Source organism: Salvia hispanica, chromosome 3 (genome assembly GCF_023119035.1).
Source record: "Salvia hispanica cultivar TCC Black 2014 chromosome 3, UniMelb_Shisp_WGS_1.0, whole genome shotgun sequence".
In the NCBI taxonomy this organism is placed as follows: domain Eukaryota; kingdom Viridiplantae; phylum Streptophyta; class Magnoliopsida; order Lamiales; family Lamiaceae; genus Salvia; species Salvia hispanica.
Window position 1 is genome coordinate 38,302,135 of NC_062967.1, and position 21,463 is coordinate 38,323,597.

Sequence of the window (21,463 nt, forward strand, 5' to 3'; positions counted from 1 at the left end):
GATGCAACGCCAAGATTCACACCCCAGAACGAAATTTTTAGATCTGCAAATGTGATTGTAGACTACTAATTAAATGAACACAAACCTCTTCAACCGATAGATTGAAAATTAAGTCACTTTATTTTTTGTACTTGTGAATTATAAAGATAGATGTTTGTAAATGAAAAATAGTAAATAGTTGTATAAGTATCAAACATTGTGTATTAACACAAATAGTAAGTGCTAGAAAAACAAGGGCAAATATAAAAATAGACATGAAGTTTCATCAAACTGTAGTTTGTCACATAACTTTAAAAATCAGCCAAAAAAATTATGAAGTTTAGATTTATTCTCAATTATCTCACGACAAAAATTAAAATCAAGCATGTATAGTATATTTTTCACATTTTGCCACCAAACAATGTTCCCTTTTCATGATAAGTCTATATTGTCTAATTTATCAGTCTTCATGATAAGTCTATATTGTCTAATTTATCAGTCGTAGCGTGTACGTATAATTTTTCGGTTTTCGAATCATATACAATTTCACCAAAAAATTATCATGAGAACAAATTCAAACTTCACTGTATCTCCGGTTGATTTTCAAAATTGTGAGACAATCCAAAATTTGGCCAAAACTATTTTTTTAATTTTTTTTTTTTTCAATTTAACCAAAAAAACAAACATATAAGGTGAATTGAATAATACAAACTCCAATAATTAATAGAGGAAAGTTAAGGTTATTTTAGCAAAGTGTAGTGGTCCATGCTCTTGAAACTGATGTTGGTGGTCAATCTCAATCAAATTTACATCTATAGAAAATTGTGTAACCTAATCAAGTTGGAATGTTCAATTTTGATCCAAGCTCGAAGTAGAGAATAATCATAGCAATGATGAGAAAATATTCTTTGGGATCACAGATTTCATTTTCACATATGTATTGGTTTATGTATAATATATATGTGTATATATTTCCATGTTGTGGGGCTTGGAGAGAGAGAGATTGACAGCCAGGACAACCTGGAAAGATCACAGTACACATAAACTGTTTGATAAAATGCCAGAGAGATTTAGGATTGCTTTGTACCTCTGTTTTTTCGAGTGTCCGTGTTGACAAAGCTGCCAAGAATCTGGCCCATCTTGCTTCACACATTCAGAAGCATCAACTGAACCAAGATTAAGGAAAATGTGAAGCGAAAAAGGTGTTCCTAAAAAGTGGGTTTTCATGGGCCAGCTCTGGAAATTAGAAAAGAGAGATATTATAATAGGCGTAGGTGAATAATCAGTGTGTTTTTTTCCCACTTATATTTCAGTTTGTTAGACACTTTTTAACAGAACTTCAGAGCTCACACGTGGAGAAAGCCATGATTTTTGAGGGTTCATCAAGGATTCAATTCTTCCCTTTTCTGTTTCTGCTGCTTGGTTTAGTTGAAAAGGGGAATTGAGGGTTCTTGCTCTTGCTTTAGCTGAGAGATGGCAGAGAAGAGTGTTTGATGAGCAATTGGCCTCAATTCTTGTAAGTAATTTCTAGCTGATGATGATTTACTCTTAGCTTTTCAAATTTTGTGTTTTAGTTGCTTTCTGTTAATTGTTTCTAGTGATGATTTTCTGGGGGAGTGTGATTGAGATTTAGGTATTGCAATATATTTGGCCTGTGATTTTTGAATTTTAGCTGATTTTGGTAATTCTTGTATGCTGATTGCAATACTTAATTGTCCAGATTTGGGCTGGTCTTATAATTGTTGGGTGATGGTCTGATGATGGATGAGAAGGGAATGTCAGGTTCCATCACCGTCGTATCCAAGGACAGGATCGATACGTTGTATCCGATGTTGTTTGGTGTTTCTTGTGCATTTTTTGCTCTGAGGCTGCTGCCACAGCCTGAACTGTGTGATGACAAGTGGTCACTAGTTAGAACTAGAATGCTTGAAGGGAGTAGTCATCTCTTAGGATTACTCGTGTGGAGGGTTCAAAGGGATGAGGCGGAGAGGATAAAATCCGACCTTCTTCAGAAGCTCGTGGATGCAGAGAAACAGGTTGAAGAATTGAAGAAGAGAAGAAGCGAGGATGCAAGAGCCAACGAGAAAGTTGTGAGAATAGTTGCCACTCGGGAGCAGAGCTGGTCCGATGAGAGAAAGAAGCTCAGGCAGCAAATCGGCGGCCTTATGAATGATTTGAGAGTTGTGAAGATGAAGAGTGAAAGATCAATTGCTGAATTGAATCAAAAATTGAAGGAAAATGAAGCTATTATGCATTTGAAGGACAAATCCGTCGAGGAAGTGGAGCTCAAGAGAGTGGAAATCGAAGGAAAAGTGAAGAAGGCTGAGAATCTTGTGGAAGAGATGAGAGAGAACGCACAGCGTGAAGCTCAACGCCATGCCACTGAAATCTTGAAGCATAAGACAGCATTCATTGAGCTCGTATCCAGTCAGAGACAGCTTGAAGCAGAGATGAGTCGGGCTGTTAGGCAGGTCGAGGTAGCAAAGCAAGAGCTTGATTCAGTTTTGGATCAGAAAGAGCAGGCTGTCTTGATGGCTCAGAAACTGTCGATGGAAATTGTTAAAATGCGTCAAGAATTGGACCAGAAAGACCAGATTTTGTCGACTATGCTGAGAAAATCGAAATTAGATACAGCTGAGCTTTTGAAGGAAGTAAAATCATCTAAGACGAAGAGACAGCAATCTGAGCTAGAAACAGCACGATGGAAGACAGTTTCTGACTCTAAACACGATAGGCAATCGCTAAGGAACATGTTGTCCAAGCATGTAAGTGTGAAGTCAGATATATTCTCAGGCGGAAAAGGCGGGCAATTTAAGGCTACAATGTCACTGGATGCTGGAAACCGCAGAATGGCAGAGGGTGATCATCGCAAGTTTGAGCAACCAGAAGCTAATCTAATAAACGGCCCGTATTTGACTGCACGAACTGATGAACCACGTAAGATCTCTAAGCATTAAACTTGCTTTCCCGAGACACTTATACATCAATTTTGTTAATAACTCCTCTTTGTGCCTATTGAATTTGTAACTAGTTCTTTTTTTTTTTTGTAATTCATTTTAGAGTCCGTAGCTGATTTCGACCGCTTGGAGAACTGGGCGAACTCGGAGGCAGTGATTTCACTTCAGCAAAGGCATAACCTTGAAATAGATGCTTTTGTGGATGAATTAAGGCTCAAGGACGAAAAGTTGGAAGCTTTGCGTTGGCGTTTGTTGAGCATGGAAATAGAGTTAAAGAGGTTGCAGTCACACATCGAAGGGACGGATCATGAGATTACACAGCTGAGGAAGGAGAATACGAGGCTCGAAGCTCTACTGCTGGACCGCGAGACAGAATTACATTCATTAAAAAAGCAGCTATTGATGCAGTTCAATCCTCCAAATCTCCAGAAGTTGAACTTCGAATCCTCTCCACACGACGCAGCTGTGGACCATAACACGGTATGGTCGAGCGTCAAGGTCATCAAAAGGAAACCAGGGAAGCGAAGGCAAGAGATGAAGGCTACTACAGAAGAAATTCCTCCAGCAGCCGAGAATGAAAAGGTGCATGAAATTCCGGCTGATGAGCAGCTCAAGGATATAGTTCTGACGCTTAAATACCCGCATAAGGAGATCCAAGATGGGAAAGCTGCATACTTAGAACCTAACCATGTCAGACAGGGAAGTCTTGGTTCAGATGACACAGTGAATGTCGAAACAACGACATCAGCAGGCGAAGGAACAAGTAAAAAGAGTAACTCTGCGTTGAAATTGGATATCCATGCCCTTGGAGTCTCGTACAAGATCAAGAGACTTAAGCAGCAATTTCTAATGCTTGAGAGGTTGATGGGGAAGCAAGAAGACAGCAAAAACAACAACACGGATGTTGCAGTGAAGGCATTATATGCCTTCACATCACTCCTAAATAAGCAGGCTGATCGATACCAGTCACTTCAGGGGAAAATCGATGAACTCTGTCAAAGAATGGTATGAAGCAACCTTATTATAACACATCAACCTCATTTTACTCATGAGTAACCCAAATCTAGATTTTTCTGAAATGTGCAGGATGAGAAAAACCTGAATCTGAGCTGCCGGGGCTCTGCTGTTGCAAGAACAGACGATGAAACCAAAAGGCTAGAGCACTTTCTTGAAGAAACCTTTCAGTTACAGAGATATACAGTTGCCACAGGACAAAAACTGATGGAGGTTCAAACCAAGATTGCCTCTGGATTTGTTGATTTTGCAGAAAAGATCGATCAACCTGAGAGCTTCGACATGAAGAGATTTGCAGATAGTATCAGAACACTCTTCAGAGAAGTTCAGAGGGGCCTTGAAGTTCGAATTTCTCGAATTATCGGGGATCTTGAGGGAACCCTAGCATGTGATGGTATCATACATCTCAAAAAATAGCATGGAAACTGTTAATAATAAGAAGATGAGGCCAATAGTATAGTTTCTTATGTCTCACTGTAGAATTACTAATGTAAACACACCATAGTCTACCCATTTTCAGTCTTTTTTAATTTTTCATTCTCATATTATTGATTGCGTTTTAGTGAGCAAATGAAAGTGAGTCCAAAAAAGGTTCAAATGTGCATGAAGTTATCCTATAGGAGAAGTTATTATCCTCAAATTGCTCTAATGATCTACATAGAGGTAATAAGTTGTGATGACTTATTCAATGTGTTAGTACATAAATATAGGATTGTAAATCGAGTCTTCATAAGCAAAATCAATGAATTTTTCATGAGTTTTTGCTGCTGAAATGGATTTCTTATTTTTGTTCCACTTTCAGATGATTATTGGATCAATAATTTCCTTGACATTCTTGCAAAATTTCTTGATGTGTACTATGCTTTGTGCAAAGTTATGCATTTATCAAAACCAATTATGACAAAATTTCTTGATGTGTACTATGCTTTGTGCAAAGTTATGCATTTATCAAAACTAATTATGAAAGATAAGTGTTGTGAATTTGTGATATATTGAACACTGGACGAAAAAGTAATATAAACAAAAATATTCCTAGAAATAAAAACTTTAATAATAGTTGAACGAATTTAATGACCAAACATTGTGAAACATTTTGAGGGAAAAAAGCTTGGAGTATAAACAGTTATGCTATCGTGAAATGTAAACATTCCAAACACAAACACTCTCAAAACATTTGGTAGGGGCTCTTCGAAGGATCTCCCTCCATATTTCTCGTGGTACTTACATATATTGCAAAAAGAAAAGTAGTAAAAGGAAATTATGTTTAGAGAGTGTTTGAAAAGTAAGAACGACAGAGATAGGATGATAATAAGTAGTACTTCTAGTATTCCTTTAAAGCTAAAAACTAGTACACATATTTATAGCAGTGCATTTGCATCAAATTCTAATGAGAGATCCTATGTATTGGCATCAAATCCTAACAACATTCATAGCAACAACTCTAATTATAAAACCCAAACACAGATCTACTAATTAAATTATCAGCCAAACCATATTTGTAATTAATTATTAAGACATATTTTATCTAAACAATGGGGTACCCGGTCGTGGATAAGTGAACCTATATACTAAAATTAGATAGAAATTATAAATTTGTATTGGAACCTAATGTCAATTATGACCTTTTTACTTTAATATTACGAATCATATATCGACAAAATTGACCAATCTATACATTCGACATAACAACATTGATAGCATAAAATTCTAACGAGTTGACTAATCTATACATTCGACATAACAAAATTGATAGCATAAAATTCTAACGAGAAATCGTGTGGTAGGATCCACCATTCGTTCCCGCCGTCGCCTTCGTGGCAATTAATATGATTTGTGCCCCTAACTTATTTGTTTTGTGTTTTCAATTAATAAGTACTTTAAAAAAGTTGTAATCGACGTTAAACCGCTCCCGCACGGATTCGTCGAATTAAGGCCTGACGAAAACCGTATGCGACGTCTCGAGATTCATATCTCGGCACAAAATCCGGAGCGGCACCGATTTATCCGGTCAAAAGCCAGAATGGATTTTCTTTGATACCTAATACTATAATGTATGTAGGGTTCCTCGACCAATCTTAGGTTCGCCTGAAAATTCTTAACAATGGCCTTCATAAGATCTTTTGTTTTTATATAGAAATAAATTCTTTCAAGAAGAATTCTAGAAGACGTTTTATTTTTATATAGAAATAAATTCTTTCAAGAAGAACTCCAGAATATGTTGATCATAAAAAGATTGGTTACATAGAAAGGTGAAAAAAATTTCATTTTAAGATAGATCTCAATTAAACCAAATCTCTTATAAACATTATCCCTTATTCTAGAATTCTCTATTCTATTATTTTATTTTCCATATATCTAGCTTTAGCTCATATTTGATTATATAATATCTAGACATTCTAATACCTAATTCTAGAAAATTCAATTACATAATATCTAAACTCTAGATGTTTATACGATAATTCTACTACAAAAATAAATTTTTTTTCCCAACATATTGTAGTCATATCAAAACGAAGCGTTGACACCTTCTACTATCGGCTTCACAAGCTCTACTATGTCTCGTCACTGTCTTCGTCAGAGCTGTCGCCGCCCTCCGCCTCCATTGCACATTGCACATTTGCACCATTCCTTACAAAAAAATATGGCAAGGTCGATGGAGATATAATTATGACCTCACTTGCACCATTCTTGTGTGTATATTCACAACATCTTCTTTCTCATTTAAAGCAACTTAACTTGCTAGCACAAACTAAATTTCTCTACCCAAAAATAAATCTTGATCACTAGCCATCAGTCACTACGAGCCCAACACTTCCCTTAACCTAAGCTTTTCAAGCTCTTGGAGGGCATCAAAATGCTCACAAATTGGAGAGAACCCTAGCCAAGAAGAGCCAGAAGTTTAGCTTCGTTGCTCGGTCGCACTCTGGTCCGACAAGCTAAGAGACAGTTCGGGTTCGAAACCCGTGTTAAGTGAAGAGAAATTGAAGGGCATGTGGTTGTGGGTGTTAATGATAGAAGTAAAAAAGTAGGTCCAAATTAAATAAATTGCATGAAATTACTAAATTTAACTGCTCAAATTGCATATGGTTCTAAAGAACCACGGCATCTCGTTAATAGCTATACCATTTTCTCTCTTTTATCTATTAGGTTATCAATTTTATATTAAAATACATACTGGTCCAAGACTAAGACTATTTTTTTTTGGGATAAAGTAACATATTTGTATAATCCAACCTTAGGACAAATAGCCCATGTAGACTAGGGCAGCTCTACATTATTTGCAGGCTGCAATTCTTGTGGCCCAGAATTGGACATTTCCTCTGTTTGATATAGAGGCAAAATGACAATACCTCTCGTCACAAACATATATTGTGCCCAGTCCCACTTTCAATAATACTTACTACTCTTACGTTCGTGAAATACTGTCCACGTTTGACTCGACATGAATTTTAAGAAATATAAAAAAAAGTAGATAGAAAAAATTAGTAGAGTGTGAGTCTCATATTTATAAATTAGTTTTATAATAGAATGTGAGTATAATGAGTTAGTTGAAAGTGAGGTTTCATTAACCAAAAATGGAAAAAACGAAAGTGGACAACATTTTGCGGACAAAGGGAGTAAATGATATTAGTTCTCATCAATTTATCATTTAGTGTGTAGTCTGTAGACTAGCATTAAGCTAATTTTAGCTAATAGACGTTTACACATCTGAGTAATTGCCCATTTTTAATTACTATACACTTATATATTCGCGCATCCCACGACATGTAAATTTAAATCTGAATTGGAAGACTTACATCGAAGTAGAATTTTAATCACTTTCATTTTAGAGAACATTATTAGCATAAAATTTTGTAAATGCTTTTTTATTTTTCTTAGGAAAACTATTTCTCATAATAACTTTTCGAAATCTTAAACTCACAATAAAAATCACAATATTTTTCAACAAACTATTCTTCTAATTCAGATCTCCCATACATTTAAACAACTAACTGACTTCGTATCAAATTTTAGTTCACATATGTAAACAGAAGTAAGTGATAAAGGAAAAAGAAAAAGTCCATTATCCCAATGGGTCCCACCCGCCATTCACGGCGGTGATGGACTCCCAGAGAACCCTAACTAAAATTAAACACCATACTAATCATGATTTCAATCACTTAAGTGTCATCAAGTTCATGTCTGAGAGTTGTGGGGTGACTGGTGAGTACGATTTCGTGGGCATGTTTACCGTTTTCTTCTTTTTTTAATTATTTTTTTATATTTTTTTATTTTTTATGTTTACCGTTTTCTTCGCTCATGCGACGCGCAAATCTTACCTTCAGATCGATTTATTAGTTGTATTTGTGATTTTTGGTGTTTGTTTTTTATTTTAGCATTTTTTGCTTCATCGGCCAACTTAGGACTTGTAGGATATTGTTATTTTTTTCTTGGCTATTGCATGTAAGTTATTGTTTTCGTCCCTTAAAAATAGAAACTATTTTCATTTAGTCTATTTCTTAAAATTATGAATTTTTTATTTTAAGAAAAAAAATTCAATATAATAACTATAATAAGTTGAGACCGCGATACTCATTCTTTACTAGTAATAAACTCATCCTTAATACCATCAATAATTTGAAAGCTCTTTTTACATAAAATAAGACTTCTAAAGCAGCATAACAACAATCATTAATATCTCCAATAAAGCTAAAGCTCAAAGACTCCATGGATGGTCCACAACGTATGACTCTCTTTTTCCTAACAGTAATAATAATAAAAATTATACAAACTTTTTGCACAATTTCATCAATTTGTCCACACACGTAGAAAGTTAAAACAATAATTGAGGAACCCTTTTGATTTTGCTCATTATCATCTTATTCTTCTTCAAATTTGACGTTTCACATCAAAATATCATTAAAGTGACATACAAGTGAAAATATATTTAATTGCTGATAAAAAAAAATACCTAAAAAGTTTGTACCACTCTAGATTATAAGATAGTTTGAAAAGGTAAATATCTTAGTTATTGCTACTCCAGTCAATGTATTAGTTTGAGTAATAATACTATTGTTAGTAATTATGACATTTTTATAATCTAATGAGATAACTGAAAGATGTCATAAATTTTTCACAAATTTAAAATCGATTAAAATTAAACCTGACATAAGTAAGGTTAATGTGATACCACATCGTCAAAAACTGAACCTGAAATAATAGTAGAAATTATATATACAAGTTTTTCCATCGATCTGAAATTCAAATTTCTTTATAAGATAGTACTAGTATGTTCCAAACAATTTATGTCATTCCCAAATTTATAACACAATGTGTACTTTTTCCACCTAACTAACTATTTTTGTTGTAACATAACGTTTATATCAAAACTAATTGCATTTACTCAACTTAGTCCCTTCCATCAATATTTGTACTACCAAAATTTATGGCAAAATTACATTGATTCCAACTTTTATTTCCCTAACCACTTATTCAAAGAGGTCGTTGAAAAGCATCAAATGTCGATTAGGTTGCTTGAGATACTATTTAGGCTTAGTGAGGCGCACGCACATTAGCCGTTAGTTGTTGTTAGCTAGCAATGGATGGCGGTCAAAAAACGAAAGTAAACTTTAATCCTTTGGGATAGAGTTATCATACTGTATAATCGATTACTACTCTAAAAGCCGAATTTGATAGTCTACGTCCGTAATGGATTAGTCGGGGTGGGGATGGTAACGTTGGTCGATCCCGACCTAATCATATCTGCCTGGATCCGTTGTTAGATGTGAATTTTATAATAGGTTCGTGTTAAAATGACAGTCTCTCTTAAAGTGACACTGTGACACCACTTATACAACAATATTATAAACGCTACACAACAATCTATAGATTGCTGTATAGCGTGTTGGATATTGCTGGCCAAGAAAAATTGTTGTATAGTGTATAAAATATTGCTGGTTGTCTTTTTCAAAAAAAAAAAAATTGCCACGTGACAGCTTATTATTCATCCATGTGTACAAATAATTCGCTAGAAATGGTGGTATGACGTTATTTTAAGAGATAGTGGCACCCTAACATATAACTACAGACATTGTTGACAACTAAACATAATATGGTAATATTAAATTGCCATAATGCAATTAATGTTTAAATTCTAGCTTGGAATCTCAATCAACACTAACAATTCCTAGTAATTAAAGTGACGCCTTAGTTGGACTCTACCTCTTAAATATGATTGAATATGAAATCATATAATGTAGTACTAACTGATTTGAAAAAACTAATTTAAGTAGGCATTAATTAAGAGTAAATATAGCCTTTAATAATTCTTTAAAACACTGCATTTTCCACCTTGTACTTCTCTTTTCTTTTTCGACTGACTACTCAAAGAAGAAATATATGACGTAATCGTTAAAGGTTTCATGGTTCGAATATTAATGTTTTTCTTTAAATAGAGCCATAATTATAAAATGTATACATTAAATATTAAACGGATAATAAAGGGGGGTTAAAAAAAATGCAATTCAGTGGTCCATTTTTTATATCCAGGTAACGCATGGCATTAATGTTTTAAATTAATTAGATAATAAGTAGTCTTTTAACGAAGTTTGATCAAATTTAACAACTTGAGTTTGAAAACCAAATATTATTGTATTATAAAGTTATAATTAATCCTTAAAAAACACGTCTTTTGATATTGCTTAAAATATGTATTTTTAGAATTGTCAATTTATGTCGTCCAAATATTCTAAATGAATAAATGAATTTATAATTTTATATTCAATTTTCAAAACATAAAAAGTATTAGTATGAATTAAATGAATATGATTTCTAAATTAAATACAGTAACAAAATTCACGGGATATTGGTGACACACGAAATAGGACAATGATTAAAAATTTAGAGAGAGAATGATGAGAGAGAGAGGAATTCTTGCACAAAATGAGCTTCAAAATTGAACCTCCAAACGTCGAATCCGGGAATTCAAATCATCAATAGCCATCGTGCTTGCCTTCATTTTGTCTCCACCATTTTCATTCCGTAAACCCACCAACAAAATATATAAAGATGTCGTTTTTATCTCTCGATTCGAGTCAAAATCTCGGCACCAAACCACAATAGCGACTTGGATGTTTATTGGGCCTATCTTCTTATGTCGTCTTCTTTTACCTTTCTTCAAAGCCACACTCTATGATCAACGTTGAACGACAAACTCATTGTGGGTTGTCCCTCATTTTTACTTCTTGATTAACACTGCCTCTTTTGCGTCTTCCCTGTTTGTAGAATTGCCTCAAAGAGACTTCAGAATTGTGGGAGGTCAGTTCTTCACTCTCATAGCTCTGTGGCTTCTTGTTTACTATTTCTTGCTTGTGCAATGCTGATGAGTTTTGGAGAAATTGGAACTGCTGTGTGATTTTTTTCTACTTCTTTCTTATGAAATTGGTAAAGAATGCATGTTTTTGAAGTTATTGAATGTTATCTTGAGAATTTTATAATGGACTGGGGTCTGGAAATGGATAAAGGGACTGTAGATTTTTGTCTCGCGAATTTCAAGATTGGCTTATTTTGGAATTTTAGCTCTTTTTTTAAGTTGTGGAATCGGTTTTATCATTGGGAAGAAGAGTTATCGTGGCCCATTTTCCTTAATTTATTGCTTTTCCTTGCTAATCTGTTGATTTATTTGCTTCTTCTTTAAAAATTGGGGTGGGATTCTGGCTGTCCACACAGACAGCAGTTTCACATATAAAAGGGGGCTAGCATTATATGTTGCTTTTCAATTGTTTTATTTTTCTTTTTTCACAAACACCTCTCTCTCTTTCTCTAGCAGGAGACAAGTTTCATTTTTAAGTTAGTTCTTGCTGAGACAACGTGTTTGATTATGCTCAAAGAGTGCAGAAAAAAACTGTAATTTGTTTTGCAGTTTCAAGATTCTTGATCTTTTGTTTTTCAATTGGTGCGAATGGTTGTTGCAGGATAGGAACTTTGTATCTACTATTTTAGTCACTCCTTCACGGAGACAATGACGGCAGCTGCCTCCATGCCGTTTCCTCGTGGGCCGGCCAATTATGATGAGGTTTCTATGCAGCAGAGCATGCTCTTCTCTGATAGTTTGAAGGTACCTTATCCTGCTATATAATAATCTATTTTGTGTTGCGTAAGAGCATTTTATATTCATTTAATAGTTCATTTGAATCATTACTTGCACATTGTACCCTTAAATTAGCAATTGTGACGGCTTGAGGAGTGAAGGGCAAAGACGGGGAGAGAAGTAATTATGTAAACCAACTTTATTGAAAATGCAGTGAGTGTTGGAGAAAAATTATTGTGATATCTCATGCGGAGGAACATCTATTTTTTATCCATTTCTTGTCTTTATGGTTGGGGGAAGGCGGAAGGCAGAACTAGGTTTTAATATCTAACAGCTCTCGAATTAGTACGATCTCATTCCTATCTCGAATAGGAGTCATGTTGCTGCTATACAATCTTGATATGCTTTTTGACAGAGTAATGCCTTATTTCTTCAGGACTTGAAGAATCTTCGGAAACAACTGTATTCAGCAGCAGAATACTTTGAGTTGTCTTACTCTAATGACAACCAAAAGCATGTGTGAGTTGCTTGTAGTTGTTGAATTGCTATTTTTTGCCCGTTCGTTATTGATTCGTTATAGTAGGTTTACATCTCTTTGAACCTGCACGCAGAGTGGTGAATTCGTTGAAAGACTATGCCATTAAAGCTCTTGTCAACACTGTAGACCATTTGGGTTCTGTGACCTATAAGGTCAATGACCTGTTGGATGAGAACATCGATGAAGTTTCAGGAACTGAGCTTCGTGTATCTTGCCTTGAGCAGGTATAGTTTTTTGTTGGGTTCATAAAAAATTTTCCCTAAAATTTTACACAACTACTGTTTTTCTTTATAGTACTGATGTTTCATTGTTTCTATGTGATTTAGAGACTGCGGACATGCCACGATTATATCAACCGTGAAGGTCTTTCGCAGCAGTCGTTGGTGATAAACACTCCCAATTACCACAAACGATACATCTTGCCTGGTATTGCTCTCTCTCTCTCTCTCCCCATGTATATGTGTGTGATGCATACTATATATTTCGTATAGTTCTAAAGAAAGTTCCCCAATCGTTTTCAGTGGGACAGACAATGGATGGAGGTTTACGTACCAAATCAAAGTACGAAGGTTGCAGCGTAGACGAAGGTGATGGATGGCATCAATTTAGGAGTGGTAACATGTCTATAATGTCATTTAGATTCATACTATAAGCTTTGATACCACATGTTGATCTCACGAGCGAGTTGCCTTTGCAGCTATTCGAGCTACAATAAATGAAGCTCCACCATCTATATCCAGGTGAAGTTTCTTCCAAATAAATCAACCCTCTTGTATACTGGAAAACACTAGTAGTAAAACATACTAAGAGGCTAACGATATCTTGCAGTAAAGGGCGCTCTCCATCACCTACTCCGAGACTTGTGCAGCAGCCAGGAAACTTCGCCTTCTCTAAGAGCATGCCCAAGAAAGATCTAGGTTCGTTCCTCGTTCAAAAACTGTTTCTTCTTGTTTCTTGTCAACTTGAGATGAGCTCAAGCGTTGTGATGTTTCTCTTGGCTAATCAGAGAGGAGAACAGAGTCGCCTCGCCGGTTTCCACTTCTACGTTCTGGCTCCCTCTCCAGTAAGCCTTCCACTCCAAAAAGCTCGCGCCCAACCACTCCAAATAAGAGCCGTCCGACCACCCCAAATCCAGCTTTGGGAAGACAACCGGTATGTGATATTATCCCTTTTCTGTTTTATCACTTGAAGTAAACGCCTCCTTAATGCATATGTTGGTTGAAATTGGCAGGTTATCTCCGAGCCTCGGAAATCGGCTTCGATGCGGATTCGGGTTGGTAAAGAGAGCCCAAAGGAGTTCGAGCAAATCCCCAGCAAAAGCAAACGGTTGCTCAAAGCTTTGCTCAGTCGACGCAAGTCGAAGAAAGATGATACATTATATACTTATTTGGATGAATACTGATGGAAATGAATGGGAGATTGAAAAGAGTTTGTACCATTTTGTTTCCTCTTTAGTATTCAGTTTTATATCATCATTTCAGTGTAATTGTTAGAAACATATTTATTAATATTAATAAATGCCAATTTTACAAGATCTTTATCTTTACAATATGCCAATAAAAACATATCTAATGAAGATGGAAGAGTAAAGTTTACACCATTATCCTATCATCCAAGATTTGTAAAATTTCCAAAGCAACCATAACATATGAACAGACAGACTACAGAATATATGGTTAATATAAAAATCTTAATTATTTTGAATTGATGCTAATAACATAGTAGTATAATAGTATTATGAGAGACACTAAATCTATGACCAAATTCTAATACAGTAATACACTTCTCAAAATGTCACTGAATCAATCCCTGACCAAATTCTTCGATTGTCTTGGTGGCAAGTGTAAGAACATCGACAAAAGCACTGTACGATGCACGAAGAAATCTTGCTTCGACCGCCTCAAAGTCCCTACAAATCATCGAGATCAAGTAAGAAAAACTTGAGCGAACAAACATCTGCTCTGCACTACTTCATCAACAAAAATTTCAAGTTACACACGTCGAACATCGTTAGAATGTTTGTAAGCAAGAACACTAGCTCAACTGCCTTAAGATAGAACTTGCTTATCTAAACAACTATCTTACTCTATTACAAGTACACGATACTTACACAGAGAGTTTCCCGTTGGAAACTGACATATGCCTTTTCACTTTATCCGGTTGTAACTGTTAATCGCGAGCAAAATGCAAACTCAGATGAACAAATCAAGAGGACAGAAGCTGACTATAGCACACAACATACCTCCTTATCAACTGCCAGAGCAGCATAAACCATACAAGCAACTTCCTCAGAGGCATAATCTACTTCCAAGTTGCTGCAAGCAAGTTATTATTTCAGATAAGAAGAATATCACAGACTACAAAGATAAGGAGTGTGAATATGCCTACTAAACGATTGATGCAACACACACGGCCAGTATGCTCGATGAAAACTAGACAACTACTACTTCCTAGTACGTAATTAGCAACACTACTAGTTGTGCAATTACTTCTTCATATCCAATAAGGAAACTCAATTACAACAACGCCACGAGCTCTACTCCGATAACAAGAGAGATCAAACAATGTGCTCACGTCTCAACGCGAATGGACAGTATCGAACATGAAACAACTTAATGCTAATGCAAGGGCGAAGAAACAGCAACCTTGAACAAGAATGCCATGTATAAATGCTTGACAGTAGAGTTTATTGTCATGTAGCTTAATGTGGGGGAAACAAAAAGAATTCAAGTAAACAGATGCTCAGAAATCAGCAGAAACACATAAGATGCTTGCAGCAATGACATTGCAAGTGATACAAAAGTAATACAAGATCCCAACTTTCACCCTCTTATCAAAGACTTGGACATAACCCATCTAATTCAACCAACCAATTTCCCTTAAAGCCTCATTAATTTAATCATAACTGATTAATAACCCTAACTACGGTTAAGTAAATTCTAAATGGAATATATGCACCATACAAACAGAAGAGAGAGTTTCGTGTGTGTTTGAGAGACAGATTACCATCTGAAATCCCATTTGTTCCGAGCTACGGTAGTGACGTCAGCAGCTAATGTCTCCATGTTTTGGCTATGGAGCTTCAAAGGAAGGAAGAGGGAGTAACGGCTTTCAAAAGGATGATTTCAAAATATGAGAAATTAAAAATTACAGTAATTAGATTAAATAAAAAGTGCATTATATATAATTAATCAAATACATATTCTAAAAAATAAACATTTTAAACATAGCATTTTATTAGCTTTTGCTTAAACATAAGTACAATAATGTTGTGACCAAATAATTGAATTTGATTGATTCACGGTCGAACCGACCAGTTTCTATGTTCAAGCTGAAACGGTCGAATCGGCCGAGCCAATCCGGTTTTAAAACATTGTATACAACCCTATTTTCTGACAATACCTTATAGTTTCCAAAATTAAAGAATTTGTGAGAAGAATATTCTTTGTTATCCGGAAGAAAAAGTAAAAGTAATTGAGATGATGATCCTTGTTTGTTTAGTATTGTTTGGCTGAAATTGGTGTTGGGCAAAGAAAGCATATTAGAATATTCTTGTTGTAGATTACCTATTTAGTTTGGCCCCCAACTCCTATATATACACATTCCACAACATACATTCGATCTTGCACGTAGCTGAGACACCAAGCTGCTCCACCTCTCATCCCTCATGTTGGTAGCTCACCTGCAACGCCTCACACGGCGGTGCCACCCTCATCGCGGCGGCTAAAGGCCGACGACATACCATGTAAGTCTACTCTCAAAATATATGATAGATTTTATATTTATTATTCTGTTTTGTATACAACTTTTCATCACTACATCTCTGTTAATGCTGTTTGTTTCTTTCTTTAACATATTGGTGAGATACATAAATACGAGATTTATATGTATAATCACATTTCATTGCTCAATATATTGTGGTATCATAATTTACACTGTATGTGTACAGCCCAAAAGGGAAGGAAGGAAGGTGTTGTGTGTGTTTGAATAAACAGAATATTGTGTAGATATATTGCACTTGATCTTTATTCTGGGTTCAGCTACACGGGTCTTGCCTCGCTTCTCGTTGCACCCGCCTTAGACTGTCTCATTAGCGCTGTAGCATAAAACTGTAGTGATAATCTTCGTGTTCTCTATAGCTCGTCCATGCCCAGACTGGCGACGCTGTGTAAGTGATAGTAAATGAAGAAACATCGAATCCCTGCGTGTAAATAAGCGAATCATTGAAATTTGCAGCTAGTGAGTGAACTAAGACATCTGCAGGAAGAGTAGGCTTACCAGCAGGGGAAAGTGTTAGTTAGTAAGAGCTGCTTCTACTTTGACGGGCTTAAGCCTCATCACGCCTCTTCGTAAGTACTGAAAGGCCAGTCCAAAGAGGCCAAAAAAGTATAAAATGAAGATCTGTAGCTTCTCTACGCTCCCAAGAATGAAAGACGAACTGGCTGCTCTCCATGCCGTTAACTGAGATGCCTTGCCAACTGAAGAAAAGAGCAGCATCAGTGATGTATCAATAACCACAAAAGCTCATGAAAGAAGTCAGTGACCTAGACGTTTTCAGTTTGAGAACATAACGGTGAGGTTCTCGTTATATTGGTTGGGGAGTTCTATAGGAGATTTAGACTAGTAACACAGAAAGATGAAGAATTTTGAATACGAGTAGCACCCACCACTGTTTTTAGCGGACAAATTTGTCCATTCGTACAGATTTATCCTACTTTGTGATGCGTTGATCAACTCTAGTAGAGCTTTATTTACCTGCAGTTTGAGCAAGGTAATACAACGTAAGCAAGAATTCAGGTCAATGACAGATGAAATTGCTCGCTAACATAAAACATGGGAACATCTAGTCTTGCTTTCCTTTATGTCGAAAAAGCTAATTCCAGTAAGATAATGTGACTTTTAGCTTCAATGTTGTAATTTCCAGATTGATTTCATAGCTTATCTCTTTCAGTTATTATATCATTATTGGTCTTACTAATACATAGAATAGTACCTCCTCGGTCCTCTCATGGCTTACTAGATGCCCACCATTAAGTTCAACCATTCTTGCGGATGGATATAATCTCTCTGCAAGTCGTTTTGCATGGCAGAGCTGAGCAATAATGTCGTGTCTACAGGGATGAGAATGAAAAAAAGAGAAAATATAAGTTGTCTTGAAGACACAGTGCACATATGAGCAATGAGAAAAAAACATAGCTAAGTCTTTTATAGGCTACCTGCCATGAATTACTGATATAGGAAATCCAGCCATACGGATGGATTCTATCTCTTTTCTCGACATTTTATGGGTCCAACACGCGTTAATCTGACCGTCAAATCCGTACTTCGACTGCATACCTGTTGATGATATGCCTTTTACGTATTCCTACAGAATTTTAGCATCATGTTATGCTTTGAAATCATAGACCCTTTATAAATAGTTTGCATCAGAAAAATAATTTGGCACAGAGGGTCTTTGATTGGACAGGAAAACACTACAAATCATATGGTTCAATGAGAATTGTCTCAGCAAGAACAAAAAAATTCAAGGCATAAATCTTTACTGCATTCTCCTAAGACTTATGCCTCTATTCAAGGAAAAGTATACAGTATCAGGATTCTAGTCTCAAGTTCGTATTTTTTAAAAGTAAAAACCCTTACTTGGTATAAAATTGCTCTTCTAGTTTTTAGTCCAATGTACTCTGCAAGATATTCCTGCATAACCGAGACGTAAATTTTCGATGAATTCTCAGTGAGCAGTTGCATTCTGCATTTGAAACAAAACAGACAGATAATGAAGCCAGAAATTAAAGGAGTTTTTACCTGTGAGTAGTGGGTATCTAAATCAACGGCTGCTCTCTGTTCAGGAGTTTTTGCCCTCAGAAAACGCAGAGCAATTGACAGAGTTTGACGGTCAAACTGAAAAGAATAAGAGACGTAGATTATGGTCAGGATGACAAGATACGTTACAGAAACTCCCATATAGGTTGAAATGTAGAAAGACAAATACTAGGATTTTGCTATATTTTCAACTTAGCAAAAAACTAGGAAAGAAAATGAGTTGGCTATGCTAACTTCTTAGAATTAATTTTGCCTTAGGTGGAATTGCTCATTAAGCTAACACAATCTAATCAACAAGCCGACCAGCTACATAGTCTGAGTTTATCAGCAATTTTCACATTTGAAGTTGTTTGCACAGTCATGAAAGAGAAGCAGAAGAAAGACAAACAACATAGAGCTATTGGACTGGAAACAGTTTGAACTTCACAAGCTGCAGATTAAATTAATGTCGTCTTTCAGTTCAAACATTTCCCAAGTTTTGGGAATTCTAGAAGAAGCTTTGATTATCAACAAAACTAGAGCACGGTTTGTCAGCCTCAAGCTATTGCCAGAGTTCCAAGTACTAATATTCTTATCTTGGAAGAAGTATTGGAGAAGATGTTGAATTTAAGTACATTGGAATATGCTTTTCATAACAGTTCTGTTTATGACCCCAACTTTAACCCGATGAATTGATACCTTTGGTAAGCATTCATAACCTCCACCAGTTACATTCAACAACGCCAAAGATGAAATTCGCTCAGGTACCATTGCAGCAAGCTTACAAGAAATCATAGCACCTGCATCATCAAGAAATCATTCAGTGGCACGAAAAGATACATATTTTGCTACTGAGAACCTTTGGGAGTCTGTAATCCTAAGTCAACCTTTTTCAAGTCAATGCGAAAAAAATATCACAACTAATGACTGAAATCAGGAACCTAACCCATTTGACTGAATCTAGATAGCCATTCAAATATACTAATCAACAAAGTTGATTTCATAAAAGATGGGGGTCCATGTGGTCCGATAAGTTTCGATATAATGAACAAGAACACGGGTTGAGTCAATCATGCCAACAAAATATCTATAGTCAAATACTCACCCATTGAGTGGCCAAACACATGAGCTTTTTGCCATCCCAAATGATCCATTATAGCTATCGCATCTTTTGCCATAATACTCGTCCTGCGAAATGTACTAATCATCAACCACACTAACAAAAATCTTCACTACAAGAACAATTCCCACATCAACTTCCACCTCTTTATACACTAGACCCCACCAATTAAAGATTTAACACAAGATTTGACCCCACTCCACAAATTGAGCAAAAATCACATGATTTCAGCAAGAAAAGCAAGTTCCCAGCTAAAATATCATTGTTCAACCTTCAACAACCATAAGCATTGATTATTACTATTAACAAAACTATCAAATTTGACCAAAACTATCAAATTTGACCAGAACTATTCCAAATAAGGACGTGAGGAAGGTGTATAACTTTTTCTTTGTAAACAAAATGCCACAATTCATGCTAAAAGCAACATCAATGATTAAACAAATTGAAAAGGTCAAAAGGGGGTGGTACTGATTAACTAATACTCACGTATACTCTGACTTTTTGGTGGGAACGGAGCTCCTTCCCACTCCACGGTTGTCAAAAGCGCACACCTCCACGCCCGTCGCCTCCTCGCCGCCGCTGGGATCTTTCACCGACGACTCGTCGTCGTTCGGCCTCACTGTCCCGGTCAGGGCATTAATCTGCGGGCCCCAGGAATCGTGGGTCCCAGCTAATCCTGGCGATTTTTCATCGAAAAGCTTCAATCAGAAACAGGAGAAACTCCATTTTTTCAATTTCAGATGAATAATGGATTGAAAACATGAGAATTTGTGGATCACCGCGGAAACCATCACAAACCCACGAAATTCAATTGAAAAAAGGTAAAACCCTCGAAAGGTGAAATGCGCGCGGTTTACCTATGATCATGAGGACTTTAATTGGTCCTTTGCCGTATGTTCTGTAGAAAATTTGGATTCCGGTGGCGGTGCTTGCTGCCGCGCCGTCGGATTTCTGATGCCTGCCCACTTCGCAAAACGGCATTTTTCCGGTGATCGTGTGGTTTTGCTGGTGATTGTGTGACAGAATTGTTGGGTTCTAGAGAGAGAGATGTTTGAGCTGAAATATCAAAGATTCGAGAAGAAAAGAATGGAGAAGAAAAATATGATATCGTCGTTGCTAAATATATACCACATGTGTTGTTAATTAATTATTTTTTAAATTCTTTTCTTATCTCTTTTTTTTAATAAATATATCAAAATGAGATTGTTGTTTCCAAAGTAATTGTCAAATTGTCTCAACTTTCGTTAGCTTAAATCAATGTTAGTCTATTCAAAATGGTAGTATTATAAAATCATAAGTCGATTTTTATTTTATTTTTACAATGGAAGTATTATAAAATCATAAGTCGATTTTTATTTTATTTTTACGATTTGTTATTGCTAAGTATGATTAAACGTTACTATTTTATTTTTAACAATTAGTAGTATTAGGAGGTGTTTGGTTTGCAAAATTGTATCTCAAGATTAAATATGTAGTGTGTTTGGTTCATGAGATAATTCAATCTTAAATGAATAATCATAAAATAATTAGTCATAGCTCTATGACTAAAAAAATTCCATAACTCAATCTTAAATTATATTTTAATATTATTTTATCTAAGAAATGAACGCCATCTTATATTATATGCAAGAGATTTGACCAGTTCGAAAATTGTATGCGCGCCAAATGTACAGCTAATCCAATTGTTTCTACTTCTTCTATAATTGTCTGTATATAAAGGAAAAGGAAAAAAACAAACTAAATTATGAATTAATGTTAATTGCATCAACCGATCAATATCATATTTTAAAAAAAGTAGTAATACATAGTGCAAAAATTGTGTGTCATGGCCACGTTAGGAGTGTTTAGTTAGAATGATATAATAAGATTAATAAAAATAATTCAATTACATTAATATTTACATTATTAATTCCATAGGCTCACACACCCAATTATTCAAATTATTATAACTCTCCAAGATTAGGGTGATTATTTACAATATATAA

At 35.6% G+C, this 21,463-nt stretch overlaps 4 protein-coding genes across 6 annotated transcripts; 2 read left to right on the top strand and 2 right to left on the bottom strand.

Moving 5' to 3' along the window:
* The first annotated feature begins 848 nt into the window (after positions 1-848).
* LOC125215365 (myosin-2 heavy chain-like) lies at positions 849-4,498 on the top strand. Of its 2 annotated transcripts, none has more exons than XM_048116763.1 (4): positions 849-1,495; positions 1,700-2,916; positions 3,040-3,941; positions 4,004-4,127. In XM_048116763.1, the coding sequence occupies exons 2-4, from the start codon at positions 1,737-1,739 to the stop codon at positions 4,025-4,027; spliced, it is 2,106 nt and encodes a 701-aa protein (XP_047972720.1). In that variant the 5' UTR covers positions 849-1,495; positions 1,700-1,736; the 3' UTR covers positions 4,028-4,127. The 2 variants fall into 2 exon arrangements, with proteins under 2 accessions (XP_047972720.1, XP_047972719.1); XM_048116762.1 differs by having other exon boundaries at positions 857-1,495; positions 4,023-4,498.
* Positions 4,499-10,816: 6,318 nt separating this feature from the next.
* Positions 10,817-14,088, top strand: LOC125212136 (protein ABIL3-like). Of its 2 annotated transcripts, none has more exons than XM_048112215.1 (10): positions 10,817-11,246; positions 11,903-12,045; positions 12,455-12,537; positions 12,630-12,780; positions 12,883-12,982; positions 13,078-13,143; positions 13,254-13,296; positions 13,385-13,473; positions 13,563-13,708; positions 13,788-14,088. In XM_048112215.1, the coding sequence occupies exons 2-10, from the start codon at positions 11,950-11,952 to the stop codon at positions 13,956-13,958; spliced, it is 945 nt and encodes a 314-aa protein (XP_047968172.1). In that variant the 5' UTR covers positions 10,817-11,246; positions 11,903-11,949; the 3' UTR covers positions 13,959-14,088. The 2 variants fall into 2 exon arrangements, with proteins under 2 accessions (XP_047968172.1, XP_047968171.1); XM_048112214.1 differs by having other exon boundaries at positions 10,818-11,246; positions 13,078-13,170.
* A 139-nt stretch (positions 14,089-14,227) lies between these two features.
* On the bottom strand, positions 14,228-15,831 carry LOC125215812. The gene is made up of 4 exons (XM_048117372.1): positions 15,563-15,831; positions 14,799-14,871; positions 14,667-14,722; positions 14,228-14,465 (listed from the first exon to the last, which is right to left on the bottom strand). The coding sequence occupies exons 1-4, from the start codon at positions 15,619-15,621 to the stop codon at positions 14,351-14,353; spliced, it is 303 nt and encodes a 100-aa protein (XP_047973329.1). The 5' UTR covers positions 15,622-15,831; the 3' UTR covers positions 14,228-14,350.
* Positions 15,832-16,436: 605 nt separating this feature from the next.
* LOC125215811 (putative aminoacrylate hydrolase RutD) lies at positions 16,437-20,557 on the bottom strand. Its single transcript, XM_048117371.1, has 11 exons — positions 20,336-20,557; positions 19,965-20,154; positions 19,461-19,543; positions 19,055-19,155; positions 18,359-18,454; positions 18,197-18,250; positions 17,773-17,921; positions 17,550-17,667; positions 17,224-17,311; positions 16,835-17,034; positions 16,437-16,757 (listed from the first exon to the last, which is right to left on the bottom strand). The coding sequence occupies exons 1-10, from the start codon at positions 20,457-20,459 to the stop codon at positions 16,850-16,852; spliced, it is 1,188 nt and encodes a 395-aa protein (XP_047973328.1). The 5' UTR covers positions 20,460-20,557; the 3' UTR covers positions 16,437-16,757; positions 16,835-16,849.
* Between the last annotated feature and the right edge of the window lie 906 nt (positions 20,558-21,463).